Raw genomic sequence first — 23,576 nt, 5'->3', positions numbered from 1 at the left:
TTTGCATCGAATCTCGGTCACGGTTACATGGGAATCGGCCGAACTGAGCCACGTCTTCCTCATCTCAACTTCCTTGACACCAACCAGTCGGTTGGTATCTTTGAATAATTTAAATCAATTAATATTCATGTTCATCCCCCACACGTAACCACCGGGGAAATAAATTGCAGAGCATCTTTTGAATTGCACTAGTTTTTGTAAAAGTTGGAAATGAAGGTGGAAAATCAATTGGGAGGGCCATGGACGGCCGTCTCTCGAGGATTTGTAACGGCTGTGCCTTATTGATTAGCTTTTTGTTGAAAAATACGACGCCTACCTCAACCTCTTCACAACGACATCAATTTTTAACCGGTCCAAGGTTTGGCAAAATGAAAAGTTTACAGCGACCTTTTCGATTTTTTCGAGTCCAGACTTGGAAATAAATTATTTAGTCCGAGAAAAGTTTCTCGACTCAATGTAAGATTGTTTCGTTTTCAGCGCGCTTTAAAATTGCAGCGAGCGATATTTCCGGAGAAAGGTCGTTCAGGATTTCAGCGGAAATCGGGACTAACCTACCACGAAACCCCATCAATTTTCTTAGCGGAAAAAATTGGCTCGCATTTGAGGAACTTGACCTGCAGTCGCAATAGATAGCTGTTCAAGATGATTTACAAACCGGCCATTAGTTCACACATTCTGCAAACACAATTTAATCCGGGCGGTATCGTTATACGAACCGGAGCGCACAGGTGGGGACATCCATCATTCAGAAAGCTCTAGAGGGAGCCTCCGTGACGTCACAACAGCCGAAATTGGATCAATCGAATCGCAACCTGGAGTGAACTTGACGCTTCCAGTGAAGGATTATTTCGTGAAAAAGTAACAGCATGCAGAGCAATTTCTAACCAAATCCATTTTTAAAAAACCAAGTGATTAAAAAAACCGCACGCAGTCGGTAGGATTCGAACCTACGCTCCCAGAGGGAATCTGATTTCTAGTCAGACGCCTTAACCGCTCGGCCACGACTGCTCACGCAAGATTTTTTCGAGTGATTTTGTGAGCGTGCTTCGACCTAAATCAGGCTTTTCGAATTAGAAATTCATTGATCGACTCACTGAATACGAAATGAACACAAATTCAAACTAGTAAATAAAAAAAGTCATTTGAATAATTCTACCTGGACGCAAAGACACAAACTTTTCTTGTGTAATTCCAGCGGTTCGCAAGGTTGGGGTTAATAAATTTTACGCACGTCTTCCTCTTGGTATTAAACCGTTACCTACTTCCGAATAGACATTTCCTTCGAGCTACAAAATGAACCGAAAATACCTCGTCCTCTATGATGTTTCATGCATAAAAATAGGAAATCAATGCAATAAATTAATTTTTTCCTCGTTGACTTGTTTTTACAATTGCTTTATTAATTTTGTTGTTAAAACTGTTATATCGCGTACCTTGGTTATTGAAACAAACATACGCAAAAAAATGAGACAACAAATAAATGAAGACAAATGGCAGCACTGAATTTTAACTCAATTTGATCACGTTCTATTATGATTTCTGCGATTAATTTAGAGAAAAAATTCTAGAAATCAATACGACGAGATAATAAGATAATAAAACTAGTCGTTATTTACTTAATTAATAATGCACGCGGTAATTAAAATGTAAATATAAGATAAGTTGAACATATGTTAAAATATGAAACAATATGTTGCTACTCTTTGAAATAGCATAATGTTACGGCTGATAAATCTGGAATGCTATTTCTTCAGTGGTAGGAAAAACGGTCACTCCAACAAAAAGCAATTTAAGATAGTCTTCTAGTCTTATATTAGCACCTCATACTAAGTAGAAAGCGAGTTAATGGGACCTCACGAAGTTTTGAGGTTCACCACTGACCAAGAGTTAAGGTCAAAATTAACATGTTTGACAGTGTGACAAATTTTTAGATCATGTAAGTTTATTGAGTCGGATCTTTACATGTAATAAAGAGCCGTGCTTGGTCTCCATTCGCGTTTTAACTAGTGTTTACTGTTTGGTTTAGTGAGATATTCTACAGTTGTTGCCGGCGGTAAATTTCCAGAAGTTACACTGTTGCATCTGTTACAAAAAGAAAAAGGATTATTCATTCAACCAAACACGAGCGTGAGTAAGTCACATTTTCCTGAATTAAAAAATATTTCCCTGGTTTGGCGGAGTGTTTTTGATTTTACGATTTGGTCTTTTTATAGCTTCACAATTAAATTCTAGTTATTACTTGACAAAATAAGTGATTTAATTGTATTGTTGTTGTTATTGTTGACTTCGAAGATTTACTTCAGTTCGGTGTTCGAGCAGTGGACAAATCTGACTTTTATAATTCAGCTCAACAATAATGAATCAAGTTAATTTTAAGTTCAATGTGATCACCATACGCTCATGTGACTTAATTATCTTAATAGTTTACTGGAATTTTTGTTAAATTGTTTGAAATTCACTGACATTGTTACAACTTGGATTTCTTCCGGTCCATAATATCCGATCGGCGTCATAGACGTCCAGAACACAGGTACTCAACAATAAATAATTGGTTTATTTTGGCTTTTTTGCATTTTGTGGGAAAGCAATATAATCACTTTGACCTTTCGAATTTTAATTATTGGGCGAGCAATTTGGATGCGCTGTCGTCATTGAAATGATTTTTTTCATTTAAAAGTATGTTAGTTACCATTTATTTGGTCATGGCAAAGTAAAATTTTTATAAAAAATAGTTTAATGCAAGTCATAGAGTCTGTGATTGCTAAATAGATTGCGTGCACTACTTTTTAGCAAAAGACAGCTGCAAGTACAATTGAACTTGACCTAACAAGTTACAATAACCCAAAATACTATCATTAATTTATATCTTTTTCACATAAGTCGACCTACTTATAAGCACAGTAAAAAAATTGATTTTAGAAAATATTATTTATAGTCGAGCTTATGTGGCCTCCAACTAGGTATGTTATTAAAAAATATAGGAGTCATAGGACATGTGGAAAAATAAACGGATCGACGTTTACGATCACAAGGATATTTGATTTTTTCGCCATTGATTGTAAACTTACTTTTTTTAGAATTTTGTAGCATAATCTAGAACATTAACTCTGATTTCTAACAGATTTTGCTTGCTGTGTCGCTGTAAATAAATGCTAATTACATTTCAATTAGTTGTAGAAAACCGAGACCAAATCATTTAAGATTAATAGTTATCTTTATCTACGAGTATATGAAACACTACAGACATAAAAGTAAATTTCAAGAATGTGGGAATACATAAAATTATCATTTTTCCAAACTATGTGTAAAAAACATGGATTCAAAAAATTAAGATAAATTGTCTGCTTAGACATAATTAGTAATTACTTAGCCATAATCATGTTAATTAAAAATTAAATAACAAAAGAGGCAATTAACTAATTAAAATACGTAGTAGATTTGTTTCTTTCCGACATTCTGGTTAAGGTGATTTGTATTATTTATTAAAGTAGATAAATATTTTTATAAAAGTTAAGAAAAGCAGAATTATTCTATTGGACAATTCACAATAATAAGATAAATATCTAAAAAATAAATTGTTGTTATTCAAATCATTATAAACCGCATTTTTTATAACCAAACCTGCTTTGCCAAGAGCCACCTTTGTCGGATTATATAACCATTCTTTTGCAAATTACCGTGACCGGTGGAAATATTTACATTTTAAATAAAACTATGATTTTTTTTATTTCTGGAAAATTAGGAGGGTCAAAGTAAGGTCAAAAGTTTAAAAAACACAATTTTCTTCAATTTTCTTAATAAATTTTCGTTACTCTGATGAAATATTGCAATTATAAAAAATTGAAAATTAATCTTCAATTTGTCTCTGTCACTTTGTTTCTCAAAGCAGGAACTAAATAAGCATCATCTGCCTCTCTTATCTGCATGATAAGCATCATCTGCCTCTTTCGAGCACGTTTCACAGCAAAAATGTATCAAAAATGAAAAACGCTACAATTCTTCCATTAAAATAAAATAGAGTTGTGAATGATACGCATGTACCTAATTAATCATTTTCAAAAATGTACATACTTACACTTAGTTGGCCGGTGTTTTAAAAATAATTTAACCCAAGTACTTATCCTCTATTAACTAACAGGTGTATTTTTAAACTTGGCGTCAAAGCTATCCATGAAAATTATAAAATTTTGGTAAAATTTGCTTTTATTTTGTATAAGCTCAATTACATCGCAATTAATTTAATATTAGATTTATGTAGTATAGAAAATAAAATGCTTACGTTAATGTGCTATTTATTCTAGACAAGGCATTATGTTAGAAACTTGTTATATCGTCTCGTAAATAACAAACTTGACTTTTAATTAAGACACGTATTATAGTGAAGAAATACGAGAAGAATTTCAAAGAGGAGAAAAACTTGTAAAGAGTGTTTTATGACTTATATATTCACTATAGCTACAAAAAAGAAAAGCAAATATAAAATTAGCATAAATAATGTCAACATTTTGACGAATTTTTGAAGGTAGATATCGAAATTGAAAATTTGTTTTTATCTCATTTCATTAAGAATGTAGAGTTTTCCTGAATAATTCAGGACTAATCCAAAACATACTTTTAAAAGAAATATGTAAATGTATTTGTACTCTTATGTGTTATAATCGTAATATTTTTGGTTTATTTATTTTTTTTTAATTTTGATATTGTTGGAATAAAAAAATGGGTCTGCAATAAAAATAAAATCAATATTAGGAACAAATACGAATGACAGCTTTTTCCAGAAATCTAGAAGAGGATTTATTTTCATATAATGATTGATGATTGTGTATTATAGTGAGAATAATTTGGATAATGAGTAAAATTGATATACTAAAAATATTTTGAAAGAATAAAAGAGAGTTTACTGCTAAAACTAGAGGTAAAATTATATTCGATTTTTGAATGAACGAAGAGCATAATAATGACCATCGTAACACAGAACGCGTTTTTAAACCCTTACCCTTTCTCTTCGGAATTTGCCCTTAGAAAGTCAAGTCCCGTAAAATAGGTGGGACTCATCCGTCCGCTTGGTATTCCGAGCGTAGTTCCGGACGCGATTTTCCGGCAACATATGTCGGTGTGGATCTCGTCGCCGTCGAGAGAGCACGTGGTGATGTTGTCGTGTTGCTTGTTGCAGGGACGGCGGCGGGGACGGTGGAGAAAGACGCGGTGGAGCTCGGCGCGTGCCCAGTCTCCGGCTAGCGAACGGACGGGTGGCCGCGGCTCAGTCCGAAGAAGAGATCCGTTCGCCGCCGCCGCGCCGCTTGGCCAAGGATGACTCCATCAAGATCAGCATCGAGAACACCAACACGTGCACCGACTCCTTGGTGACCGCACTCGATGACGAGACGCTGCTTATCGCGGACTACCTCTCCAACGACATGAACTACAAGGGCAGCGGCAAGGTCCACTTCGGCGTGGACGATGTCTCGCTCTACGGCACCCCCAAAGAGGAACCGGGGCCCACTCCCCTCGGATCGGCCGAAGCCGGAAAACAGAGCTTCATCAAGAACCAACTGCAGGCCCTCTTTCAGCCCACTGACAACAAACTTGCCATGAAACTCTTCGGTTCCAAGAAGGCACTCATGAAGGAACGGATACGGCAGAAGGCCGCCGGACACTGGGTCATTCATCCATGCTCCAGCTTTCGGTAAGTACCACACAAAAGTGCAAAATGCTAATAGCAACCAAATCTAAGTTGCTAATTCTTGCAAAAACATGCTTCCAGACATTTTATCTTGTAATACTTCATGACCATGTGATTAACTGCAATTTCTCATGACACAAGTTATACACTTGTTTTATAATTTTGAATCAGCAATAAAAATTGGCATTGACACCTTTAGCAACAATCTTGACTACTTCCTAAATGCATACACAGTGGAAGTGACACTTTAAACTGAGTCACCATTCGGCATGAAATCAAAAACTATCGTCTTAAATACTAAATTACATTAACTAAATAGGTAGCAAAAATTAAGGCTCTAGCTATTGTATTTTCTAAACTCTGTCTCAGCAAAGTTTGGCAGTTTCGACTAGTTGTTAATAAAATTAGGGTTCTAGAAGTAAGAAATAAACTTTTCTATGACCTTCCGTTAAAGAATAAGATACAAGATGTGGACATTTTATTGCTTCTGCTTTACCATTGTATGATACGAGTCTCTCTAATTAAACTTTTTATTCTTGAATATATCTAAAAAATGTTAAGGGAATGGTTAAAAAGAATTTCACTCTACAAAACTTATTATTATTTTGTACACAAAGCAAATGTCGTGTTAAAGATAATAATGAAAATTTTTACATGTGCTTTGAAAGCACTGTTTTCATTTCACTTGTAGAAAAGTTGAAAATAGAGGTGTAATTCGCAATTCTCGTTTTAGTTACAAAGCATTTATGGGGATTTTCTTGTTTTTCAGTAAAGAGGATTACTTCCAGAGTTAAAAACTTGTCGATAATTTCCTCTGGAAACATGCAATTAAAAATGCACAACTTGTTATATGAAAACCGGCTTATTAAATTTACTTGTGATACCGCGGACATGTTCATTTTGTAATTAATAAACACTGGAAGCTTTCGGACTTAAGTATGTAAAATTTGTTTTACTTTAATTTGGAGAACTTTATAACTACGAGGGAATTACCCGAGCTTTATAGATTTTATACTTACGTTGATATTAATTTTAATGGAGTTATGAATAATTTACCGGTCCGTGGATTGCGCCCACAGTTAATTTTACTAGTAGGTATGTAATTTTACGCCATTTTTACGGACGCAGTTGGCTTAAATGCAATTCAGCTATAAATTTTTTACGGAAAATAAAAATCGGTATAACGCAAATTATTATACGATTTATGCGCATTAAGGTTATTCTAGAAACGATATCAACACCTAAAGTGGGGCACAAATGTTTAGATTTTGCTAGAATAATTTGTCACTAGAAGTCAATATTCATTAATAATTCATTTCATTGCAAAACGGCAGTTACATTCGATGTTCTTTCAAACGTTCTTGGCAAAACCTCTATGCACTTCTGCGAAAGTCGTTTCAGCCTGTTATTGACAAAATCACACAATTATGTTTGCTCATTTCAAAATTTATCAGAATCCATGTCGAAGAAAGTTTGGCTCTACCTTCTCCGGTTCCCATCAGTCGATTTCTCCTGGGACGGAATAAAAACTTGATGAGGACTTTGTACGAGTATTTTACATTGGGAAGAACGAAAACTTGCTGATTCTTTTCTTCTGTCCTCAAACCTTCCTTCGATGACACTATCGTAAAATTTGTAATAACTTCTGTTAAATTAGATCGTCCTGTTTTAATTGAGCCGTTTGTCTACAAAAGTGGTGTTATTTATTACTGTCTAATAATGACCTCTTGTCGATCGAAAACATCTCTACAAAAAGCAGGAGAGGTAAAAAAGTTCTGAAACGAAGTCTTATTAATTATACGACCTTGTTAGTGGATTTATTTCATTTTTGGTAGGTTTTTCATAAGCTGGATCAATACAAAGTTCGGACAAGGTGGGTTATGCATACGAAAAGAAATGCTATTTAGCTAATGGATCTTGTGGGAAATGCATATTTTTCTAGGCCAAATCAGAAATTTTTGGAATTAATGCTTGCAGGACAAATTCTGGATTAACAAATATTTAAATTAAATCTCAATTACTTAAAATTAGATTAACTAATTATGTTTTACGTACAGGGTTGCGCCTTGGAAAAATTGAAAATCTTAATGATTTCAATTAAAATGTCATATTGAAAACTACAATTTTAAAGAATGGACTTGAACTTTAAACTACAAATGCTGGAAGATTAATGAGATATTAATTATTGGGTTAATTGTCAAATTTTGTTGAAAACCCAAACTACGTTTGCTTCTTCAAAGTCTTGTGTAGAATATGATTGTGATGTCTACTATCTGTCCACAAATTGCTGTTGTACCTCAAGACGTGACATGTAATATCGCAAATAAAGCGATAATAAATGGTTTAAAGGTGTAAGGTATGTTTTTGATGCAATAAAGCACGCGTCTGTTACATAAGAAATCCTATTCGTGACAAAGTACAAAATGTACCTACTGATACTGAGATACTCTATTCAACAATATGCTCTTTCCTGTGCAGGCAAACGAGTATAATATATACAGTATATATCGGTAAATAATGGATAAATTATACATTCGACAGCCTGTATATTAGTGTCATAAAGTTCCCAATAACTCGTAAAGGAAATACAATTTGCGCTTAATTATTTGAGGTATAATTTCGTCCTTTTTTAAAATAATTACATATGGTAGCAAAAATGTAACAATATAACAAGCTTAAAATTACGGGTTTTGCACAATTCGGAATTTATTCCATTCAGGAGTTAGAGTCAAAGTCAAGGTTGTTCCTTTAAATGCATTCCATTTATTATTGTAATAGAAAATAAACGAACTGCATGATAATTAATTACAAGATTAAAACAGTTTAAATTCCAGCTTCTGATGGATTTTACACAGTAAAGAGCTGTTACTTGTCCACACAATAAACTTGATGGACGGGTCAATATGTCGTTAATTTTGGCTAGATTTCCGCTAACACTGCCATACAAGTTTTAACTAATTTTGATGTATAGAGTGATGTAATGTAATGGATTTCCTTTTCCTGCTTGGACAAGAATTTCTATTATTCAATTAAAATTGTGTCAAATTGAAAAATATTTGCTTAAATTGGGAGTCATAAAAGTCGGAATCTTGACTTTGTTACTTTACAGTTTTTTTACCGTAAATAATAAAGTAATTAATGATTGTGTTAGAAATAGAAGGGTAAACATTCAACGGGTAATTCGCACTCTTCACGTGCTAGAAATAACTCTTTCGTAGCTAGGTATGTGTCGATTTACTGTTATTTTAAATTTTATGGCTGTTAGTATGATGAGAACGGTTTTTTTTTGTTTTTCTTAAAAACGAATGTTCCACCACTGATGCAGTGGTTTGAAAGTGTTGTCACCGTCGCTTTTCGGGAACTTTCAGATGGTTGTTAAAAGTAGCTAAACCGCTTTCATCTAATGTAAACTACCAGAAACAAGTTACAAATTGTTAATTGTTTTTTAATCATGTAAATTTGTAAATGTCACAGGCAAAGAATATATAATATAAATTAAAAATGCGAGAAAAACAAGAGTTATTTGTGCGTAGTTCTATTCTAAATGTAAGTTTTAAAGCGAAAAAACTTCTTGTTTTAAATTGTATGTATTTATGAATGAGACAGCCACTTTGTTTTTTCGTTTTACTTCATCCATTTATACATACATTCCAAGAAGATACAAAGAATAATGTGTAATTACGAACATTATCACGTTCTACACACAGCTTAACAAATATGCTCTTTACCCTTTCTACAAAATTAAATTTTAGGCCTTGATGCGATAACATCAGAAAACAAAATTTAGCAGAACTGAAATTTAAAATTTCGAAGAGAATTATGTATAATGTAAGTGTAATTTTATTTCCACCCACTTTACTTTGGGCTTTTTTCTGAAATCTAGAATAGAATTGTTGGTCTACAAACCGTGAAAGGAAGGTTAATTGTGGAAAAACATCCACAAAAAGTGCACTTCAGTTCAACAGTAGGAAAACTATTCTACTGGAAAACGTATTTTGCTCTTATTATTATGCTACTAACACAATCTTCTTGTGATTTTTTATCCAACTATTGTCTAAGATATCACATTTCAGTAATAACTGGCCAATTTCGCTTTTATAACATCTTAAAAGGATTATCACCGCCATTGCTTAGGTGATTAGTAAAGAAATTGCCTTTTAACAGAACAGACAATACCGAAAAATGTCCACCAATTAACTTGAACAAAATCTAAATAGTTAAAATAGCCTCATTTAAATGTCGTTTCAGTGGTTTTATTGTGCCATAAATCCTTGAGTGATAGAACAAAATAATCATTCTTTGCAGCCAACATAAAACGGTTTATCGACTTATCGGTTCCCAATTTTGTCGGAATTCTTCCGGGATTTGTTATTATATCTATGTGACAGTTAGCTTTGTTTGTTGCGCCAATTTTCATTACATTTGGGTCTTCTGGGCCTATCAAATGGGTTAGTTAGGTAATTGGTTGAAACGGGAGGAAAATTTGAAATCGCAAAATTAAAGTTCAATGTCAATTCATTTGACCTTATTTTTTAATAATAATAATAATTACGATTATTTTTGCAACATAGTAGAGTTACAAAAATCTTTGTCTGCCCTTCGATGTTGTGTCCTCGTCCTTGTTCTTTAGCTAAACCCAGATTATTCCCCCTGCTAGTGGTAAACCTCAGTGTTCCAGAAGATGAAATAAATGCATGACACAGATGGCAGCATAAAACATGTTTATTTTGTGAATGCTAATGCGGAGCTAGATTCGGCTTACTCTAAATTCACATTAAATAAACGATGAATATGTAAACTCTGAAGAAACATGTGCTATACGATGAGTATTAAGACGTTCAGCTGTAATTACAGTTAGTGCACTCCCACACATTATTTTAAGCACTTTTTCATTAATGAACAAAGACCTTGAGTATCATTAAATCTCGGCCTTACAAGTGTATCAACCATCAAAATGTACAAACGTTTTTATCTCACATTGATGGTTTTCGCATTTTGTGAGAGGATGTCCCACGCGACTGTCAACTGATAAATTATTGATAACAGTTTTACTGGATTTTCGAACATTAAGAGTTCATTGTTTCAGACGATGAATACTCAAACAAGATACTTGAATGAATTTTAATAATTGAATCGACTGGATGCTTGAGCGCGTTCTACTTTCCTGCAAAACTTTTCACTTCTTTCACAATATATTTTTAAAAAGTATTCACGAAAAACGAAAAAACAAGTGACTAATTGAGTGAAACAAATTTTTTTAATACATTTTTCACCAAAGTTTTTTTTTTGAACGGTGAAATTATAATACATAAAAATTAGCTTAATTTTGATATTTTATAATTTTATTTATTGCAACTAATTGGTAAATAAACATTGTATATGTTCGGACTAATAATGTAATTCACTAAACATACCAGTTTCCATAACTACATAATTACCAATTATCTAAATTGATTTATTACACTGAAAATTTGTAAAGCAAGTTCAATAACATTAAAATAACTTTTGGTAAACTTTCGCAAGATCAAGCGTAAAATGGAAGTGCCTTTAGTTAAACGCCGATAAGAAATTCTAATCAACCACTAGCCTTACATTAACTTAATCAAGTTTCTACTTGATTTCCTTCCTAAAAGCAAGCGAATTAGAGTTTAAGAATGTCTAAATTGAAATGGAACGTATGGCAGAGATTTGTGACACAGGAGAAATCGTGCTTTTTATTTTATTACGAAATAGGACAAGAAGAAACAGAAATAATATCTACATATCAAAAAAATTGTTAATTTATAAATGCATTATAAAATAACCATTCACGATTCTGCGGTTTGTGGCAGTCTAAAAATAGCATTCTTTGCCTTATTTGCCACAATTTGATTACAATTTTTTCACCTAATTTAGCACATTGGGGTGTACTATTTAGGAGACAAAGAATCACGAGTGCGATCATTTAATGTGAAGTTGACACCATTCATTAAAAGCAGCGCAAAGGTTAATCTGACATTATTATCATGTTTTCATACAGTTCCATCGGAGTTCCCATCGCAGTATCCCAAACCCAATAACTCCGGTACCAACTGTAGCGAAAACCGCTTTTAAGTGCCAACGCAAATAAAAATATATCACTGGAAGTGCTCTAAATTTGTACAATTTTTGACCTGCGACCTAAGCATTTTCAGCTCGCTTTACGGATTTCCTGCATGGATGATTTTTATAAAGGATTAAACTATTTAAATCGACCAAGTGTACAATGCGAGGAAGGTAATGGTCCGGAAAGTATATGCGCTGTAAAATTCACGTTTTTTTCTAAGTCTTGGTTTTACACCGATCCGGTTCGGGTTTGTTACAGGGAGATTTGCAGATTTGGGGTGCATTAGGCAAATACTGAACTACAACATCTCGCACTACCTGCAATAATTCGAGCCGAAAATCTCAGGATATTCTAACGTACCACAAAATTGATGTGCAGGTATTGATTTCCTCCAGGCTCAGAAAGAACAAACTACCTGGATAAACATTTGACAAAAGTAATACAACACCACCACCACACATAATCTAAGACGCCATGAGAAAATATATACCGAGGCTTTTGTAACAGAAAACAGAAATGTTATTATGAGATTTAGCCCGGATTTTGTGTTAGATTTCAAGTTTTCAATTGCTTGTTTCACAAGACAAGAAATGGACACAACAAAACTGGAAAAGATGCTACATTTTTCGTTTCCACCTATGGGTTCTTTAACTTTAAATGCGTAGTTTTATGTATGTTAACCCGATGAATGTTTGTTATTGGGTAATCATTCTCGGTAATCCAAAAAAATGCGTATCATTCATTACTCACAAATACTTTGAATTCAGTGGCACTTTTGTACTTTGTACTGCTATTTAGATTCCACACATTTTCTATAAAAATGTGTTACAAATTTTTAAACCTTTGGTTACATTAGGTATATCAGTTCTCACATTTTTCTATTGACAGAATGAAGTTTTATTATGCAGCCCCACATAAAAAGATAATTTATTGAAAATAGTTTTATAGAAAGATATTTGGTTAAATAAGAACTATTTTATTGAAAATTTTTTGATTTTGGAAAATAGGTAATAGCTAATTGTAATAACGGGAGTCGAAGAAATACAACTACAAAATATAGTTATTTGTAATTTATGAAGAATGAGGGAAAAACTGCACATTCGCTATTTGTGGAAACTGCTTTTGTGCTGTAATTTTATTATTCACATGTACAAGAATATAAAAATGTTTTATGTGCACGAGAAATTGATTTGGCTTATAGTGCCACGAGACATTGGAAAGCTGAAATAAAAGGCTATATGATGGCTATTGGTTCAACAAGTGATTTTTCAAAGAGTTTCTTGCTTAATATCCTTATTTCCATTTTTAATTGGCAAGGCTTTTCTAAAAATATGTCACATTGGAATTGGTTCCGTAAAAATTAAAATCTGATTTTGGCTCAGTAAATGACATTTTGGCGGTTCATTGCATAAATACATAACAAGGACGAGCGTGTTGCGCTTCGTTAAAATTTAAAGACATCAGTAACGAATGTATCCCATGGTAGAGACATATTATTTTGGACAAAGCGAGATTGGGTTGTCATTCCAGCAATTGCGGTTTAACACCCGTCAAACACATAAACTCAAATTTTAGTGTAATCCACTTAACAGCGTTCATTAATTAGTCTGATTTGTACTTAACAACTCTATTGATTCAAACAGAATGGAAAATGAGAGGATAAGACAGTCATTATTAAAAAATACCTTGTTCATATACAAATTAGACACAAATTATTATTAAGAATCTGATGGACAAGTGCAAGGCATCCAAACACAACCGTTGGTTCCTTTTGTTAGTATCGTAGTTAAATCGCATCCAATCGTATCAAAACTGGAAGAAATATTAAATTACTCGGAATTGTTATTATAGGGCGAAGAGAGACCTTGCTTTGCAAATTGTTAGCACTTTGACATTTGTAGTCTCGAAATGTGATGTTGCCACTGATCGATCAAAGCGGACAACAAAATCTTGACAAGCACTATGTAGTGGACAGGAATCACTGTTTTCTTCATATTCAGAAACTATGTTTAATAAAATTCCTCCTTTTCCTCCATTATTGCGCCCCATAAATTCCAAACAGAGCTGTGTACTTAAGACGATCCCTTTCTGTCATAACACAAAGCTGTATTATCAAACGAAAACAGTCAAACAACTCACAATGTTTTCGTCAACCTGATCTTCCCAATTTTTTTCTCTAAACCTGATGTTATTAATAACAATGTCCAAGCCCTTGTAGAAATTTATGGTGCTAATAAACGCATCTGTAATTCATTCATAAAGTAAAATGAGATTATCTGTCAATAAAACGAGACTTTTAAGCAAAACATAATTAGCCGGGTTGATCTGAATGAATGCTACCCTATTTTGGCCATAATCCTTTGAAAACTCTATCACTCGATTGAAACCCTTGGTCTCATTTGTGTCTGCAATCATTACTCCCTTTTACGAGGTCAGTTAATGTTGTTTTATTCAGTTTTCGGCCTTACCCTAGCTCCAGTTCTTAGCAATTCTCTCACACATCGCAAGCCAATTCCATCCGTGCCCCCAGTCACTAAAGCTACTTTGTCTTTTATACCATCGCGGCCTAATTGTGGGAAAAATATTTCCTTGTTAGGTTTCGGGGGCTGTTCTGTTTGAACCACGTTTTTGCCTCTTGCCATAGACGAGTTGTGCAGGGTATTTCTAAAATTTGAAAAAAATAATATTGATCCGCTTAAATTGCAACTAACCTGGGCCATTGCAGTCTTTTCGCTAAGAAAATAGAGGCAATATTTCTAATACTTTTTAAAAACAGTAACCTAAACATTATTGAAACGATCTGAAAAAATATTTGATAATTTTGACAAGTTGCATGACCAAATTTGACAACAAAATTTTAGACAGGTGACTGCCATGGGATAAAAATTGTAAATTGCCGAAACATTTATTGGAAGTTTTTTAAAACCGATAATTTACAAAATACGAGTAACAGAGTTTAATCACAAACACGGAGAGTCTGGCGGTCTGGAAGCCGAACTTTGTAACACTCGCTTTCTTCAATAACCCAGATGCCTCCATTTTCGCCGTTGCACAACATTTTGATCAAGCAGTCCCCACAAGCTGAAGCTCTTTAAAAAAAGTCACGATAGTATAATAACTAATTATTGAAATTGCATTACGGTTGGGGTGGCAGATTGGCCAATCCTTCGCTCACGAGTTTTCCAAGGTCTCCAAAGCCCTCCAAAGCGTAGGTGCTCGATTCGTCAATCATATTGGTATCAGTCACCCCTGGACACATTGTCAAAACTTTAACCCCTGTTAGGTTCTCGTAATATTCATGGGACATGGCGTTGCTGAATCGAATAACAAATCCTTTAGTGCCGTTGTAAACAGGGCATGCGAAGGCCTGTTGAAGCCCATAGATGGACGCCATGTTAACAATAACTCCGCCTCTTCCTTTTTCATGTTTACCGTGTTTTCCCATGTAGTGGAAACCAAATAGTGTTCCTTGCACCAAACCATTCTGTCTTGAATCATAAATGTGTTTTTTTAATTGGAATTATCTTACCACGTTCACAGCAAGTTCAAGCGGCCAATATTTGTCTTGTAATAGTCCAGCGTTGTTAATTACGATGTCCATAGTTGGAAACCTTTGATAAGTGCACTTAAACAGATCTAAAATTTCGTTTACTTGCATTGATAATGATCATAGTTGAAATTTTACTTTCAAATTCATCCTTTTTGGTTACGTCGCATTTCATAAAAAGGGCTTTATCTTTACCGTATGTCTTATTCAATTCAGCTGCGAGTTCTTTACCTTCTTTTTCTCGAATGTCACCCAACATTACACCCTTTGGTAAAGAAATAAGTCGGAGGTTTAGTGAATGTTTGGTATTACCCTAGCACCGTTTTCCAAAAGCGATTTAGCACAAGCAACACCAATACCAATAGCACCGCCAGTTATAACAGCAACTTTGCATTGAATAGGGTTGTCTCCAGACATTTGACGATGCCATATTGCGTTAATAAACGTCTACAAAGTGTATATTGTTATCGGAATACTTATGTTTGGAGAAAATTTTACGTTTATTGAGCTTCTTTTTGGAAGAATGTTCCTAAATAAAGCCATTTTACCAAAAACGAACGCAAATGACAACAAAATTTCTTTGACATTTGACAACAAAAAAAAAATAGTTTTAGTGGTAAATATTTATTATGAATGAAATTTACGAACAACAAATACAAATACAGATCAATTGCATACAACGCAAGATATACATGTAGGTGTGCACTTTTATATAGATTCTCTTCTCGACTCCACTTTCTTTATTTTCTCAGAGTTTGTCTTTGAGGGATTTTCACTTCATAAATGGGTTCCCCACCCTCAGCCACCCACACACTTCCATTTTCGCCTTTCGTGATTAAAGTAATCATTCCTTTGGCCACATTTTCGGGTCTAAAGCACCGACGTGGTCAATAACTTTACAAAAATTAGACACAAAACTCACGCTTGTTTTGGCAATGATCCAAGTCCTTCAACAAGTTCCTTGGCAATGTTTCCCATTCCTTGTAGTGCAACTTTGCCAGCTTCGGAAATCAAAGGAGTGTCTGTAACTCCCGGGCACATGGTCAAGAATTGTATACCAGTGAGATTGTGGAAAAATGGGGTGCCGAAAGAACGGTCGAGACCAACGACGAAGTGTTTCGTGCCCACGTAAATGGGACATCCGGCGAGCTCTTGCAAGCCCAAAATTGAGGCGATGTTGACGACGACGCCTCCTTTGCCGCCATGGTTTTTACCCATGTACTGGATGGCGAGGAGGCTGCCACGCACCACGTGGTTCTGCCATGTTGATAAGCAAATTATTTAACACCATTCTTACATAAATAGTTGTAATTTATCAACAGTACTTACACTAAAATGTAGTTAATTAAAAAAGATATCTTTTGAACTACAAATCTATTAATCTGGCTTCTGTCATCTTGAAATTGTCTAGCAAGATACGATAAATCTTAATTAAAACGTAATATTTTTCCTTTGAAAGCAAAATAAATTGTGCTTCAACAACGATTTATTTTTGCTTATTTCCGGAGAAATTGCGTGATTCTGTATCTGTAATTCAATCTCGTAGCATTCGTGATCATCTGCCGGTTTTGTACGGGTAAAAATTTTTTTCGCATTTATTATTGTTATCTTGTAAAGATTTATAGCAATTCGTAATGCATAAGAAAAATCAGTAATCATAAAAATAGAGTACAATAATACATTTTTAATTATTTTAATCAATAAATGACCCGTCAATCTATTTATTAACAAAACATATTATTTGACTTCCCAACGTGTCATTAAAAATGAATCATGAATTTAGTTCTTTAATATTTTTGGTTCGGTTATTTATGTATTTAAAGCAACTATTAATCAGTTTATTAAACCCGTACCCTTATTTACTAAAATCATTTTCGACTTCATGTCAGAAAATAATTAACTTACGACATAAATTTTAATTAAATCTTTCTTATGATTTAATTTAGCAACAAATTAATGAATTAATTTACCGTGTTGATTAAAAAGAAAACAAAACGATTACTTACGCAGTTGATTGCAATCTGGAGCTCCCAATTGGCATCATTCATAATCCCAGCATTGTTTATAACAATATCAAGGCTTTTCCAAGTGCTTATAGTGGTTTTGAATGCAGCTAAAATCACAAACTTGGCATTGATAAAAGTTCCAAAAGTAATTTTGTCTGAATGGTAAAGTTTTATTGAAAATTCCAAAGTTCGGGAAGATCTCCTGTCGGAGATGAATGCAAACAATTCAATTCATAATTACTTCGAATGCAATAAATAATTTAATAAAAACTTGCCTTCTAACTGGTCTGCTTTAGTTACGTCGGTTTGCACAAAAATCACTTTATTACCACCGAATTCGGCGTTAAGGTTTTTGGCCGCTTGTTCGCCTTTGGATGCGTCGACATCGGCAATTGTGACAGCCTTCATGGAGAATTAAATTTTAGACTTGAAACTTGAAAAATTATAAAATTGGGGTACCTTAACACCGTTTCGGAGAAGTTCTTTGGCGTAAGCCAAGCCAATTCCAGCTGCACCCCCGGTAATTAAAGCAATTTTATTCTTGATATCGAAAACCATGATTCAAGCAAACTTCTTCCAACAACTGGTGGACGAGATTTAACTTCAACAGTGGGCTGTGGGGAATTTATATCTTTCGTTTTCAGATAAGATAAATTTTTTTTCAGATAATTGGATAAACTAACAGAGAGAATAACACGCCGTTGAAATCGATTTTATTGTCTTAACAAATTAGATAATAGGGATTTTTTAAGTAAAATTTATTAATTCCAGTAAAAGCAAAAATAAATTAAAGGAAGATTTACGAAGACAAAAAATATTGAAGGTACTGAAAGATAAATATTTAGTTGCTTTTAATGAAAATATTCCACATTATCAAATAGCATGATTACTTTATAATAATTTTAAGAATTCATAAATCACTGTTGATGTATCGTATTAATTAATAATAATTTGTTTATTTCTGTTTTAACAAATTATGACAAATATTGATGCATTATCAAACAATGCAGTTTTTTGTGTCTAACAAGCCCATTATCACTATAGGTTATGCTAAAACTAATTAACATCTGTTACTAGTAATTTGGTTATTTAATAAATGTAGTCAAGTACTGATTAGTAAGTCATCCTTGTTTATGACAAAAGTATAGAGTCATCTGTACCATATGCTACGCAACATTTTATGATAGGAATTGTCAAGTTTATCAATTTTGCTACACATCTATTTTGGTCACTTATTTGATAATGATATAATTATTGAGACCTATTAATTTTACGTCGTCTTCTTATCTAGTGTTTACAGAACTTTTCTTCGAAATAAAACAACTTTGTATAACCTGCTGGGAAATTTTTATCTACTTCGTAAAGTTTGCAATGCTTTTGAAAAGCTATTGTTCCGGGCCTGCACTTACTAATCTTGTTAAGTGAAACTTCCACTGTCTTTATAATTAAATTTTCATTTTTTCCAAGAATCTACATATCGAACTCCGAGTACTGAAACTTAATTTTCTTTCAGATTTTACTGGGATTTGTGTATGCTTCTATTGTTAGTGGCCAATCTCATAATTCTACCGGTGGCTATAAGTTTTTTTAACGATGACTTGAGCACCCGCTGGATTGCCTTTAACTGTCTGTCCGATACAATATTTCTAATCGATATTGTAGTCAATTTTAGAACAGGTGGGTATTTTAAGGTAATTCAAATAAGATTTTTAACAATCTTTTTACAGGGATAATGCAGCAAGACAACGCTGAACAGGTCATTCTCGACCCCAAGTTGATAGCGAAGCATTACCTGAGGACGTGGTTTTTCCTCGACCTCATTTCGTCCATCCCCTTAGATTATATTTTTCTTATATTTAATCAAGTAAGTGGGGTTTAATTTAAGATGTGTGACGACGTAGGTATATGGCTCGAGATGCAAATATAAGACCACTCCGAACTTCAGAAAAGCAAATGCAACATTTGCACATTTTTGTTTTGGCAACAAAATATAGTTTAAATGGATAGAATAAACAAGAATAATTTTAGTGATACCTAACCGTTTAAATCTTTGCGTGACTGAGAGGAATAAAGATACACAAAATGCTTATAATTTCCGACTAATTATTCATATCAAAATGAATAGGAATGTCGAGAATAAGTTGTACAGAAATAGCTCAGAAAACAAAAAAAAAAAAGAAATACAATTTTTACACAAGGTTTTCTATTAGGTATAGTATAAAACACCAAAAGAGGCAAAATATTTATTTTTTTTATTTTTTGGAAACATGAATAATGGATAATTCGTTCTGATGAGATTACCCAGCTTGGTTGATGAAACAAATATAAGCATTCAGGTTTTGGTTTTATTTCATTTTTCTTTGATACAAAAATGTTTGTTGTCTTATATTTACATTAAATAATCGTTGCATTCTCGTCAGCATGTTTGCTGTTAGTGAAATCAAAATACCTACATATTTGTTTATACGACTATAAAAATAAATATCGTACGATGCTCTCTTCATTTGTAAAATCGTAAATTATGTAACTTGCTAATCGGTTTTATCACACAAAATTAACCAGAATATGTATTTATAGACGCAAACAACATATTGTGGATTATATCGATTGTTATGAGAAATACTATATTTTTTATAACCAGTGCACTCGTAAAATAAATAATAAATATTGAAATGGGATTAGCGTGAACAGGTAATTAGTGGCATGGTTGTTGGGCTACTGACCGATTCGACCCTGCACTGTTGACATGTTGTACTAATCTTTGTAGATCTGTTGGGTGTTGTAGTACTTAGCGAATTACCGGAACTCTTAAACCTTCTGTTCCAGGATTATGGCGACAGTTTCCAGATTCTCCACGCGGGCCGCGCCTTACGAATCCTGCGGCTCGCGAAATTGTTGTCACTAGTTCGATTGCTGCGATTATCCCGTCTTGTAAGATATGTCAGTCAATGGGAAGAAGTTTATGTAAGTAAAGCTGCTTTTGTGATAGCCACTGAAGCGCACATGCTTTCACGCATTGTGAACAGTCCATTTCATTGCCTAGGGCCCAGCGACGACACTCGATGCTTCGCCCCAAAGTCAAGTTTCGGTGCTGGGTTCGGTTTATGTCAAATAACTTTTAGTTGTGTTTCTTAAAAAGCAAACTTAAATATAAGAGAGTCGTCTAAATGTATCTTTCAATTGTGGTAAAGTTAAAACGAATTGAAAGGTGTTTTTAGATTGTGATAAAAAATACAAGTGGGAGATTAGGGAAGGCGAGGGTAGGAATTATATTGTGAGCTTTGGGCTTCCGCAATAAGCTCAGGCGTGCTTGGAATGAGGCTACGTTTGCTACTTTACAGCACCTTATCATTGTTACAGTTTGCACTTTTCAGCTTACAATATTGCCTCAAATATCACTCTAAAGACAAACTCCTTAAGTCTCGTTCCGAAGGGAATAACAAATTTATCAATTTGTTTTATTGCGAAAGGATAGTTAGGCACAAACAAAGGACACATTCCCAAACGGCGAAACTTGCAAAAGTATTTAGATTATATGGTAACGTCTGGAAAAGTTCCTACTTTTCGATTTGTTATTCTCTCCTTTCGGAATAAAACAGCGATATTTTGTCTAGATAAATTCTTATAAATTATCTCATTGAGCTGTTTCCTTTCATAGAAGTAGTTTTTCTCAAAATTTTCATTTCCTTTCCGCTATTATTTTAAACTTGTTACACTCAAATAACAAAACAGTACACTGTACTCAAAACATGACATATCCATTCGAACTCGTTGTTTTGTTAAATGGAACTACTTCACAACCGGCCTGAAATTGACTTGCCACACAACTTGTAACAAAAGATATGCTACCAACAATGATTCAATCAAAATTACCTTTTGATACGCTACAGCAGCAAATTTCCGATAATTGCAAATTGTAAGTAGTGCTGTAACAATGCTGCATGTGTTATTAGAAGGTAGATTTGATCGTTGTGTGGCAAAAGCGATCTTTGCTTACTGGCTGCCTTTTTCAAATATACAAATAGAAGTGTTTGGGCTGCGCAGATACCTATGTACCAGCACCCGCCTGGGCGACAGGCAGAGTACGCTCCCGACGGTACCCCAATCCCTCCACCTAGAGACAGGACAACCGAGGTGCTTCAAAACTCTTTCTGTCTGTCTGTCTGCCTGTCTGTCCGTTTTTGACACCGAGCCGTCGATCATCGTCGATCGCTCGGATGTGGAATGTCAGTGTTAGCGCGTTGTCGTTGACGCTAGTTATTGTTGATCACATCGTCTGTTGTGCATTTGAACCAGCCCCAAATTCTTCGGTTCAGACTTACTTTCCCGCCCCAAACGCTTGTAGGCGAACCCTCAACCCTTAGACGTCAAATGCACAACATCCTCCACATTGTTCTTTGCTCGGTATTTGCAAGCACGTTATAGGTTGGTAGCCATATCGATAAATTATCATTGAGATACATCTGCGCTTAAGTAAGTGATTTGATGTTCTATGTTAGAGTTTATAGAAATCGCTAGTCATTCGAACACACATTTCAGATTCAGTTTTAAATCATTTGGTAGGTATACTCTTACACGTCACCTTCCAAATACCACTATACAATGTATATATTATCTACCAAATCCATTTTACTATTCTTTTTTTTGTTTTTTTCTCTGCAGTTCCTTGACAATTTGTAAGTTTCACGTGATTTTCTCACTGTTCCCTCTTCTGCACGCTCAGAGCACCCGATACTACATCCATAGCAACTCATGCTTAGAGAACCTCTTCAAATAACTAAATCAAATGCTAAGCACAGCGTCTAAAAGATGTACATAAAATTACGTGAAATGGCTGAACTCTAAAAGGAACTGTTAAAAATATAGCTGAAAAGTTTCATATTTAAGAGCAAGAAACTTAAAATGTGGCATGAAATTTTTTTTTCGTATTTGCATGGTAGCTTTTTAAATTATTATTGATTGGCATTATTTTCAGTGCACCGTAATTCTGAATAAATAATAGGAGTATCAATTAAAAACCGAAACGTAAATTAATCTTGAGCTTAATTTAATACCGCTGATTTTTATGCGAATGGAAAAAATTGGAACATCTATAAAGCTTAATTTTAATCAAATTTTAGTTTAAACCTGTGAATTTTATTGCGATAGTTTTAAATTCTTTTTTGTCTTATTGATGAATTCACTGGTTAAATGATGAGATTTTCAAATCCTCTTCTGAAAAAAAGTAAAAAACCCAAAGGAACTCACTTTTACTTTTTAATTCACATTATATTAAAACCTCGAATTAATTAGTTATAAAAATAAAACAGTTTTGTTTCACTATAGAATACGTTGAAAAAATATAACTTTTTTATCTGTTGCAACTTGAATAGGTATAGTAAAATAGGTATAAATACGGCACATAAATTACAACATGAAAACGTTACGTTTTTTCATTAAATTTCGTATTCTTAATTAGGGTTCTTAAGTTTGAGTCACTTTCTTCAGTTTATAAACAAATTTTTATGATGAATGAAAGAGAATATTTAAAACCTTGTTAAATATAACCATGTAGTGAAACATAGTGACTAAGTTGGTCTTTAGTTATAAAGACTGTGATTTTAACTGTTGCAGCTTTTTTAATAAAACTTCTCTTCATAAAAGCAAATGACCATTGAAATTTTTGTTTTAATTTTAATGGATTTCTAGACCACTTGGTTCTATTTAGATTTAAGCATATTTCTTATAAAAGGTTTTAAAATATTCTTTTTTACTCATTATTTTGGTACTTTGGTTAAACTATTTGATTTCATAAGAAATTAATTGAAACAGTGAAAAATAAAGTGATTTTTTTTTCTGGAATTTTATAGACTTACTATGAAAATTTGCAAAAATCGAATGACTATATTTAAACAGATGTACTTAATTCTTAAATCTTTCTTTGTGGAAAAAAATCACATTAGATTGCCCGAGAGGTTGGCATTCAAGTCCATAAATTTTGTTGCAAATAAAATAGTTTAAAAGCTCATCCTGTATATGAAATTTGGTGAAAAAAAATCACGTTTTGTTGGTGTAGCAATTTATGTGTCACAATAATATTTATTTTTGTGGCACAATGAGATTAAAACTTGGAAATTTTGATGATCGGTCGGTGTATGATGAGTACAGGGAATTGCTTTTTAGTTCATTACTCCAATAGATAAAAAATCTTGAAATTCCTTGTACACACAAGTCGTACTTAGTGTGAATAGGTTTTTAGACTAGAGATCACGTTCA

The 23,576-nt window shown here is 33.7% G+C and overlaps 4 protein-coding genes and 1 non-coding gene across 18 annotated transcripts in view; 1 reads left to right on the top strand and 4 right to left on the bottom strand.

The window, feature by feature from the left end:
* Nucleotides 1-23,576, top strand: part of LOC123011772 (potassium/sodium hyperpolarization-activated cyclic nucleotide-gated channel 2) — a 66,233-nt gene that overhangs the window by 34,693 nt on the left and 7,964 nt on the right. For 8 of the 14 annotated variants that reach the window (XM_044409394.1, XM_044409391.1, XM_044409397.1 and 5 more), the window contains 4 exons: nt 5,174-5,686; nt 18,835-18,998; nt 19,049-19,185; nt 20,142-20,285. In XM_044409394.1, coding sequence (XP_044265329.1) covers nt 5,174-5,686; nt 18,835-18,998; nt 19,049-19,185; nt 20,142-20,285 — 958 coding nt within the window. Of the gene's footprint in view, nt 1-1,811; nt 1,937-1,999; nt 2,132-5,173; nt 5,687-18,834; nt 18,999-19,048; nt 19,186-20,141; nt 20,286-23,576 lie in introns of those variants that run through there. The other 6 variants (XM_044409393.1, XM_044409396.1, XM_044409400.1 and 3 more) reach the window with 4 other exon arrangements.
* On the bottom strand, nt 927-1,008 carry Trnas-aga. Its single transcript has one exon. It is a non-coding gene; the product is annotated as a tRNA-Ser (tRNA).
* LOC123011775 (15-hydroxyprostaglandin dehydrogenase [NAD(+)]-like) lies at nt 13,409-14,636 on the bottom strand. The gene is made up of 6 exons (XM_044409409.1): nt 14,480-14,636; nt 14,237-14,432; nt 14,063-14,189; nt 13,908-14,011; nt 13,633-13,856; nt 13,409-13,580 (listed from the first exon to the last, which is right to left on the bottom strand). Exons 1-6 carry the CDS (start codon nt 14,554-14,556, stop codon nt 13,487-13,489), a joined length of 822 nt encoding a protein of 273 aa, XP_044265344.1. The 5' UTR covers nt 14,557-14,636; the 3' UTR covers nt 13,409-13,486.
* Nucleotides 14,655-15,911, bottom strand: LOC123011774 (alcohol dehydrogenase-like). Its single transcript, XM_044409406.1, has 6 exons — nt 15,814-15,911; nt 15,628-15,762; nt 15,454-15,580; nt 15,298-15,404; nt 14,909-15,252; nt 14,655-14,857 (listed from the first exon to the last, which is right to left on the bottom strand). Exons 1-6 carry the CDS (start codon nt 15,856-15,858, stop codon nt 14,725-14,727), a joined length of 891 nt encoding a protein of 296 aa, XP_044265341.1. The 5' UTR covers nt 15,859-15,911; the 3' UTR covers nt 14,655-14,724.
* On the bottom strand, nt 15,924-17,942 carry LOC123011776 (15-hydroxyprostaglandin dehydrogenase [NAD(+)]-like). The gene is made up of 5 exons (XM_044409410.1): nt 17,781-17,942; nt 17,597-17,723; nt 17,322-17,428; nt 16,238-16,572; nt 15,924-16,185 (listed from the first exon to the last, which is right to left on the bottom strand). Exons 1-5 carry the CDS (start codon nt 17,877-17,879, stop codon nt 16,056-16,058), a joined length of 798 nt encoding a protein of 265 aa, XP_044265345.1. The 5' UTR covers nt 17,880-17,942; the 3' UTR covers nt 15,924-16,055.

This window comes from Tribolium madens, unplaced genomic scaffold (genome assembly GCF_015345945.1).
Source record: "Tribolium madens isolate multiple individuals breed KSU strain unplaced genomic scaffold, Tmad_KSU_1.1 Scaffold_91;HRSCAF=231;Tcas5.2_LG7, whole genome shotgun sequence".
In the NCBI taxonomy this organism is placed as follows: domain Eukaryota; kingdom Metazoa; phylum Arthropoda; class Insecta; order Coleoptera; family Tenebrionidae; genus Tribolium; species Tribolium madens.
This window is presented reverse-complemented; position numbering and strand designations above follow the sequence as displayed.

Excerpts from the sequence above, each read along its gene's own strand:
- LOC123011775 (XM_044409409.1), bottom strand. The coding sequence starts at position 14,556 with ATGTTTAGGTTACTGTTTTTAAAAAGTATTAGAAATATTGCCTCTATT. Across the intron at positions 14,190-14,236 it reads TGCTAAGAACTGGAGCTAGG|GGAGTAATGATTGCAGACAC; the intron begins GTAAGGCCGAAA and ends ACCTCGTAAAAG. Across the intron at positions 13,857-13,907 it reads ATCAGGTTGACGAAAACATT|AAAGGGATCGTCTTAAGTAC; the intron begins GTGAGTTGTTTG and ends GTGTTATGACAG.
- LOC123011774 (XM_044409406.1), bottom strand. The coding sequence starts at position 15,858 with ATGGCTTTATTTAGGAACATTCTTCCAAAAAGAAGCTCAATAAAC. Across the intron at positions 15,763-15,813 it reads CAAAAAGAAGCTCAATAAAC|ACGTTTATTAACGCAATATG; the intron begins GTAAAATTTTCT and ends TACACTTTGTAG. Across the intron at positions 15,253-15,297 it reads TTGAACTTGCTGTGAACGTG|AATGGTTTGGTGCAAGGAAC; the intron begins GTAAGATAATTC and ends GATTCAAGACAG.
- LOC123011776 (XM_044409410.1), bottom strand. The coding sequence starts at position 17,879 with ATGGTTTTCGATATCAAGAATAAAATTGCTTTAATTACCGGGGGTGCA. Across the intron at positions 16,573-17,321 it reads TCCAGATTGCAATCAACTGC|AACCACGTGGTGCGTGGCAG; the intron begins GTAAGTAATCGT and ends TCAACATGGCAG. Across the intron at positions 16,186-16,237 it reads GGATCATTGCCAAAACAAGC|ACCCGAAAATGTGGCCAAAG; the intron begins GTGAGTTTTGTG and ends TCGGTGCTTTAG.